Here is an 8,283-nt window from a genome sequence, read left to right as displayed (position 1 = left end):
CATGTCTTACACTGTCCTATTCCACTTGTGACTGGCCTATTTTCCTGACTACTGCTTATCTAGCATGCCTAATTTGTTTTTATAAGTATGTGATTAGCATGTCTACACTTGTTAATACTTTCCTAGCATGGCCATTTAAGTCTTTGCTTGTTCTGCTTTATTCCTACTAAGTTATCTGGTCTCCCAAACTCTAGGTGTGTTGTTTATAGGTCCTCAACATGTTTATGTTGTGATCTCTGTTTCATGTTTCAATGACATGCATTATATCTAACCTATTAGTTCTGTAGAACCCCTTGAGAACTCTATGCACCCTATTATTTATGTGATCCATTAAGGTGTATTCTATGTGTCCCCAACCCCTCTTTCCTTGTGTGAAATTGTTTGCCAAAGTATTTTCTAAAGCTTTTGTTCTGTGACTTGTGTTCTAATTGCAAATTGTTTTTTTATACTTTCGTCAAACTATTTTTACCACTAAATCAGTACAGATTTTCAGAAAATCTTTTCACTCCTAACACCCTTCCTTACACTGTTTACCAAAACTCTATCAAATCATGTCAAGCACTCTCACTTATTTTTAGGTTATTACGTTTTGCCACTCTGGTATGTGTACTGCTTAGAGGTCCCTGAGATCTCTCTGAACTCTGGCATATCAGGGCTGGCAACACTGTACATATATAGTCTTTGTTTGATGAAAGTCTGGGTATGAGCACTGCTCGGGATCCTTGAGGTCCTTAGGGAATTCTGACATGCCTGGACACGAAATTGGCAATGAATCTTGGGCATTTGAGACTAGTGAAGGCTTGGTACACAAGGATTGCTTTGGGCCTACTTTAGGCTCCCTATAGCTTAACTTCTATTCTATTTGTGTAATTTTTATTCAATCATTAGTCTATAATAATTAATTATAAACAGATATTGGGTTGACTAGTAAAAGGGGAGGGTAGTTGTATACTGTGGGTAAAGTTGGGTAGATAACATGCCTATAGGTTTTACTTTGGTTCAAATATGTTTCGTTAGATATTATACCTATAGAATTTTGTTTTGATTCAAATAAATTCTGCTTGCTTTACTTTACATGATTAGAAAGAATGCCTATAGTATCTAAAATCAGTTTCAATTAGAAACCATGTCTATAGGATACAAAATCAGTTTTAATTATAGAAATCATGCCTGTAGGTTCTGAATCAGTTTAATTAACTAACCAATTCGTTCCTTTAATAGTCTTCAACGTTGTGTTGATTGATATCACTAGAAAGCATGCCTATAGGATCTGAATTGCCCGCTTTGGAATTTGTTTACAGATTTACTGCATTCCTGCCAATGATTAGATACCATACTTATAGGACATCACTATTATATGCCTGAGCAAGCCTGTAGGGCTACTAAAATTCTGCAAACTGTAAAACTACGCCTTGTTATTTGTGACTGCTTATATTCAACAAGTTTAAAAGCAGTAGGCAAATAGATTAAGTTCTTTTACACTTTGTTTTAACTCAAATACTTTGTATTCTCTGCTCACCTAGATATCTTGTTCTAGAGTTTCTCTTAAATATCTGAAAACTGTTGTTTGAGACGTGCACTTACTTGTTCTATTTGTGGAGGTAAAACGTGAGCCTTTAATTGTTCTCTCTTTAGTTCAATCCTAATTGTTTTGATTGTCTCCTATATTTTTCTCCTTTAAGTACCTTAGGATGGTCTAGAAATACCCAAACTAGAGGTCCTAAATACCTCAGGGCTACAAGGAAGGGACGGGTAGTGCACGCATAGGATATCTTTTAAGGTTGCTAGAACGCTTTAGGCTATGACCAAGGGGAGGGAATTGGGTAGTAAGGATATGATGACTGCGCGCTAATGTCATATGTAGCCCTTCATTGAGGAGTGATTACTGGGTGTCGCACCCCCTTTTTTCCTCCGCGGAGAAAGTTTGGGTTTCGACGTTCATGGGGGTAATGACTCATTTCCTTTTGGGAATTGGGTATTAAAGAGTCGCCACCTAACGGATTATGGTGCGTTAGGGCACCTAGAGCGATTAACTCTTAGACTAGTTTGCATTACCAGAGATGTAGGGTAAGGGCTCGAAATAACCTTGAGGGGAAGGTGTTAGGCACCCCTATCGGTCCACAACGGTGGGTCCCAACCGAACTTATACTTAAGTGAATTAGTCCTTTTAACAAATAAATAGTTTAAACACATACTTGCAAAATAAATGCATGTTAAGCATATAGATGACTCAAGTGATGGAATAGGGGAAAAGGTTTGAACAAGTTTCACATATATAAAGAAAATTGAATTTATTTAAACAACGGGAGTTGGGAAAGAAGGGTCCTGGGTTGGTTAGCCTATAGTATCACCCCCACACAATGCCCGGTAATCACTCCTCAATGAGGGGCTACACGTGACATTAGCGCGTAGTTAACATATCCTTACTACCCAATTCCCTCCCCTTGGTCATAGCCTAAAGCATTCTAATAACCTTGATAGATGTCCTATGTGTGCACTACCCGTCCCTTCCTTGTGGCCCTGGAGGTATTTATGACCTCTAATTTAGGTAGTTCTAGAGCTTCCTAAGATTTTAAAGGATAAAAGTCTAGGAGTCAATCAAAAACAATTAGGACTGCATTTAAAGAGAACAAATTGCAGGCTCACAGTCACCTCCACAAATATAACAAGTAAGTGCACGTCTTCAAACAATAGTCAAGTATTTTAGGGAAAATACTAGAACATGATATCTAGGTGAGCAAGGATTATACAACATTGATTTAGGAACAAGCGTCAAAAACCTATTTAGCTTGCCTACTGATTTTAGATTTGTGATTGCGAACAGTCTTAAATAACAAAGCACAGCTTTTATAGTTGTAGGATTTTAATTGCCCAATAGGCTTGCCTAAGCACATAATAGTGACGTCCTAAAGGCATGATATCTATATGGATTAGGAATACAGTAAAATAGTAAAATAATTTTTAAAAGAAAACTTGAGATCCTCTAGGAATGCTTTCTAGCAGTATTAATTTTAAGGCAGTGTTTGAAAACATATTAAAGAAACGGACAGATTAATTAATTAATCCACTTCAGAATACATAAACACGAATTTGAACTGATTTGTTTAGCTAAACTTGTTTTAAGTTCTATAGGCATCATTTCTATTAGAGTTGATTTTAATTCCTATAGGCATGGTATCTAATTATTAAAAGCCATTTAGATCCTATAGACATGGTTTCTAATTGTGTTGAAGTAAAGCAAACATAGAAAACACATTTGAATCAACATAGACCCTATAGGCATGGTATCTATCCAATTTACCCAACATATATATAACTACCCACCCTTTTTCACTAATAACCCCAATGTTTGTTTATAAAAATTATTACAGATCAATGAATTAAATAAAAATACATAAATAAATAGGAGTTAATCTATAGGGAGCCTACAGTAGGCCCAAATGACTTCCCAGCCTCAAATGCCCAAAATTTCATAGCCAATTTCATGTCTAGCTATGTTAGAGTTCCCTAAGGACCTCAAGGATCCCGGGCAGTGCTCACAGCTAGACATTTTCTTGAACAATAACTCATTTAAGTGTAGTGTGGAAAGGCCAGCTCTGACATGCTAGAGTTCAGAGAGATCTCAAGGATCTCAAGGCAGTACACATATTAGAGGGGCAGAATCTAGTATTCTAAGAGTGAAGGGAGAGTGCTTTACATAGTTTTGAAAAAGTTTTGACAATAGTACTGAGATAACTTTAGAAGTAAAAAAAGGTTTTTCAGAAACAGGAAACAGTTTGGTGGTAAAAGACAGTTTGGGAAGAGTACCAAAACAACAGACAATCAATTGGTCATAAAAACATCCAGATTCAGAAAACACCTAACAAATAGATCTCGCATGGGGATAAAGGGATTGGGGCACATAAGAGTCATATTGGGGTACATTGATAGGGCATAGAGGAAACATATAGTCAATCAGACTGCATAAACACTTAGGATCTTAGGGATTTTAGCAGGCTAGTCATGGACAGTGAGTAGTTAATACATAGATCATAGTTGACATGTCTTGAACAGGATTAAACATACAGTTTAGACATGCTAGGTAAAGAAGTAAGCAGGAAAGACTGCAGAATATAAAGCATACCTTGAACAGGACAGAGTTTTAGACATGCTAGGCAAAGAAGTAAGCAAGAAAGAGTGCAGAATATAAAACATACATTGAACATGACAAAGTTTTTGACATGATAGGCAAAGAAGTAAGCAGGAAAGAGTACAGAATATAAAGCATACATTGAACAAGATAAAGTTTAGTCATGCTGAGCAAAGTAGTAAATAGGAATACACGTTGAATTCATAATTGATGAACTAGTGCAGGAATGAAGCATATAAGGTTTGGATTTCAAAACTTAACTAGAGACACACCAGTTGAAGAAAAGGGTGCAGAATATAAAGCAGATGAAGTTCCAATATTTAACCTTGGCTTTTAGTTGGCTAGATCAGTGAGTATCACAAGTAGCAGAAGAGGAAGAGAACTTTAGAGTGTAAGTGTGCTTTTTGTGAACTAATATTCTTTTTTGAAGTGAGAATAGGAGAGTGGTTATATAGCAGTTCGATGGTAGAGTTAATAAGGTAAAAGAAACAAAAATCAGCAATTAAGGGCAAATCAGAATCCAATCATATAAGAAGTTCAGAATAGACTACTTTAGTTAGGGGCAATTAGCCAAACGGTAACAACATGGGTTTAATTAAGGCAAAAAAGACCAAACCATACCAAATAAAGAATCAATAAGAATCCCCAAGTTATATGGGCAAGAAATTAAGGCAGAGATGACTAATTAAGGTTATAAACAAGGAAACAAATAAAGTCTATGCATACCAATCTTTAACGGAGTAATCAATCAGTCAGAATTTCAAAGTAATACTGATTTCTAGAAAGAATATATATCACTTCCCATAAATAGAAAAATAAACTAAGTAAAATTTCAAAGAAACATCGAACTTAGTTGTAAAAAATTAGTTTAGAACCCTAATAGGGCTCAGTTAGAGGGAAAATCAGGAAAGAGTCAGCAAGTTTAGCAGATAAGGTAAGAAATGAATAGTCAAGATGATCACAAACATATAGAATCGGTGAAAAGTTGAATTAAGAATCTCAGTAGAGGCATGTTAGTGTAAGAAAACCACGAGACATTTAAATGGCTAAAGAGAAATCACAAGAACCAAAGCAAGAACACAGTCAGCATATAAGTACTCAGAAACCAAACAAAAAATGTTGAAACAAATTAGGGCTTTTAGTGTAAACAAGTTGAAATTAGAGTAACCCTAACGAAATCGGTTAAAACACATAGGAAACAGAAGATGAAACACCCAAATCATCAAATGTTTTGGAATTTTTTTTTGAAAACCCTAGTTTAGAGAGAGATGAAAATCACTTGAAAATCATACGATTCTTGTAAAGAATCTCAAGGTTGTTGTAAAACTTATACTAAACAAGTCTAAATCATCTCAGATCTGTACAGATCTAAGAGGTTCAGAAGAAAGAAATCAGGGTTTCTTGGAGAACAACACATAGATGAAGAAATATGCTTAGAAACCCATATATCATAGTCAATATAGGACGATCTTGCTCGGAATCACAATAGAACAACTTGAAACAGGCGATAAAGGGGCCATAGATGCAAGCCAACTGACCCTGGTCCCTTGGGGACCCTTGAGATGGCAATAGCAATATGAGGAAGGCCATTAGAGGCCTGGGGTGGTGAGAAATCATCATAGATAGCCATAGATGAGTGTTAGTAAGGCTCTATTAGGGTTAGATTTGAGAGCGTTTGAGAGAAAAGAGGGATTTCAGGGCGGCGGATGGTGTAGAATGAAAGGGTTGGGGGGTGGGTCGTTTGGTTTATTTTAGGAAATGGTTTTTTGTGGCCGTTGATCTCTATGATCAACGGTCGAGATTAAAAGGGTTTTGGGGCCAGATCGGGTAGCTGGGTAAGTTCAAATTAAAATTGGGCTAGTATTAGGTTGAAATAGGACTGTAATTAAAATCAAAATAGGCTAGATTTTAAATAGCCACTTTTAGTAACTATATAATTTATAAAAATAATGAATGATTTCCAAAAAATATTTTCGTGTACTAAAATGATTTAAAATAGTTGTTTTACATTTTAAAAATATTTTTTTTGGTAATTAAACAATTTTTATTACCAAGTAAATACGTACAAGTATATCCGTAACTAAGTTTGGACATGCAGCCCCAAACTTAGTACACTCCTTCTATTCTAACAACTCATAAGGATAGAAATTTAATTTTTGAAGTTCATTCCTTAAGCTACTCTGCCTATTTCTTATACAATGTATCTCCTGTATTATCTGCCTTGTGATAGCTACACTACTTCTCTTTTCCTGCTGAAAAATCCTTCTATTTCTTTCCATCCATATCTAGTAAACAACACTTGTAATACACATCCTGTAGAGCATGACTTTCAATCCTTTGCCTTTCATATGATCTGTTGTCCATTTGAGTTCCTCATTCCAGCCAGTTACTCTTTGTGCCAATCCTATCCATGCCAACATCTTCCCCCATACTTCTGCTGAGAATCTACACATAAAGAACATGTGCTGATGACTCTCCAGCTCTTGCTCACAAAGTGGACAATTTGGATTAACCTGTAATCCTCAGCTGCTCAATTTGTCTTTGGTATATAACTTCTCCTGTACAGCAAGATATAATATGAACTTCCACCTTTGATAACCTTTGTTATTACATAATAATCTGCTCCAATCTTCTTTAGGTAAATCTCCTCTCAGTTGATTGTACATTACCTTGATAGAGAATGATTTTGTTCCTAACACCTTCCCAATATCCAACCTTGCTTCATTTATCTATTTCCTAGCGTGTAGTGTCTTCCTGATTATCCATGAAGCTTGCTTCACTTCTACTTGCCATGAAATCTTCCCTTTTATGTAGTAAACATGCACCCACCTTATCCATAGTTTGTCCTTCTTCATACAAACATTCCAGAGGTGTTTTAATAATGCTGCTCTATTCCATGTGCTGAGATCAGTGATGTTCAGTCCTCCTTTGGATTTAGGCCTGCACATCTTCTCCCAAGCTACCAGAGCTTTCTTACTTCTATTGGTATCACCAGTCTAGAGAAATCTTCTACAAATACCTTCAACCATCTGTATAATTTTCTTTGGTAGTGGAAAGACCTCTGACCAGAAGTTTTGGATGGCAATTAACACACTCTTTACCAACTGTAGTCTTCCTGTATATCTTAAGAATTTGACTGTCCATTATTTGACTTTTCCCAGCATTTTGTCTAGTAATGGTTGGCACTGGCTCACAGACAGTCTTTTTGAGCTCAGAAGAACTCCTAAGTATCTAAAAGGAAGTGCACCAATGGCAAAACCAGTAGCTTGAATAATATCCTGCTATACTACTGTTGGAACACCACCAAAATACATGCAGCTTTTACTTTGGTTTGCAACAAGTCCAGAAGCTTTTGAAAAACTATTGAAACATTCACATAATAGCTGTATAGACATCACATCACCTCTGCAGAATAGCAGCAAATCATCAGCAAAACTGAGCTGGACAATGTTTAGTTTCTCACATCTTAGATGATAATTAAAATTAGGTTCCTCCTTCAGCTATTTCGGGATTCTAGTCAGGTACTCCATTGCTAATACAAACAATAGTGGTGACATTGGATTACCCTGCCTCAACCACCCCCCCCCCCTTTTTTGATTCAAATGGAATAGTAGGGCTCCCATTAATAGAGATGGAGTAAGATATAGTTCTGAGACACTCCATAATCCATCCAATAAATATTTTGGGAAAACACAACCTAGTTAATACCTGCTCCAAAAAAAAACCATTGAATTGAATCATATGCCTTTTGAATATCAATCTTGATCATGCATCTTGGTGAGACCCCACTCCTACCATAGCCTTTTATTAGTTCATGACTGAGCAGTACATTGTCTATCAATCCTCTTCCTGGAACAAAGGCTGCTTGACTCTCATCTACAAATGTATTCATCACTTGCCTCAATGTACTTGTTATCATTTTGGATATGATTTTGTATAATGTATGTCACACCTCCTTTTTCCATACCCGCGAGGGTATAAGAGAGTTTTTTCCAATTAAAGGACAATCGAAACGAGATTTGTCTATTTATTTCAGAGTCGCCACTTGGGAGATTTAGGGTGTCCCAAGTCACCAATTTAATCCCGAATCGAGGAAAATATTCGACTTTCCAAATGAAGTCTGCGAACCAGAAATTCTAAGTAAGGAATTCTGT

At 36.3% G+C, this 8,283-nt stretch overlaps 1 protein-coding gene across 1 annotated transcript; it reads right to left on the bottom strand.

Annotated features, from left to right (window-relative positions):
* Window positions 1–6,414: 6,414 nt before the first annotated feature.
* On the bottom strand, window positions 6,415–8,048 carry LOC104249201 (uncharacterized). The gene is made up of 6 exons (XM_070152034.1): window positions 7,959–8,048; window positions 7,695–7,837; window positions 7,420–7,534; window positions 7,224–7,360; window positions 6,959–7,108; window positions 6,415–6,574 (listed from the first exon to the last, which is right to left on the bottom strand). Exons 1-6 carry the CDS (start codon window positions 8,046–8,048, stop codon window positions 6,415–6,417), a joined length of 795 nt encoding a protein of 264 aa, XP_070008135.1.
* Window positions 8,049–8,283: the final 235 nt, after the last annotated feature.

This window comes from Nicotiana sylvestris, chromosome 7, assembly GCF_000393655.2.
Source record: "Nicotiana sylvestris chromosome 7, ASM39365v2, whole genome shotgun sequence".
In the NCBI taxonomy this organism is placed as follows: Eukaryota; Viridiplantae; Streptophyta; class Magnoliopsida; order Solanales; family Solanaceae; genus Nicotiana; species Nicotiana sylvestris.
Note: the sequence above shows the minus strand (reverse complement) of the source record. Positions and strands in the feature narration are given on the sequence as shown.

Excerpts from the sequence above, each read along its gene's own strand:
- LOC104249201 (XM_070152034.1), bottom strand. The coding sequence starts at position 8,048 with ATGATAACAAGTACATTGAGGCAAGTGATGAATACATTTGTAGATGAG. Across the intron at positions 7,838-7,958 it reads GAAGAGGATTGATAGACAAT|GTATTAACTAGGTTGTGTTT; the intron begins GTACTGCTCAGT and ends TTTTTGGAGCAG. Across the intron at positions 6,575-6,958 it reads AAGGACAAACTATGGATAAG|ATTCTCAGCAGAAGTATGGG; the intron begins GTGGGTGCATGT and ends CTTTATGTGTAG.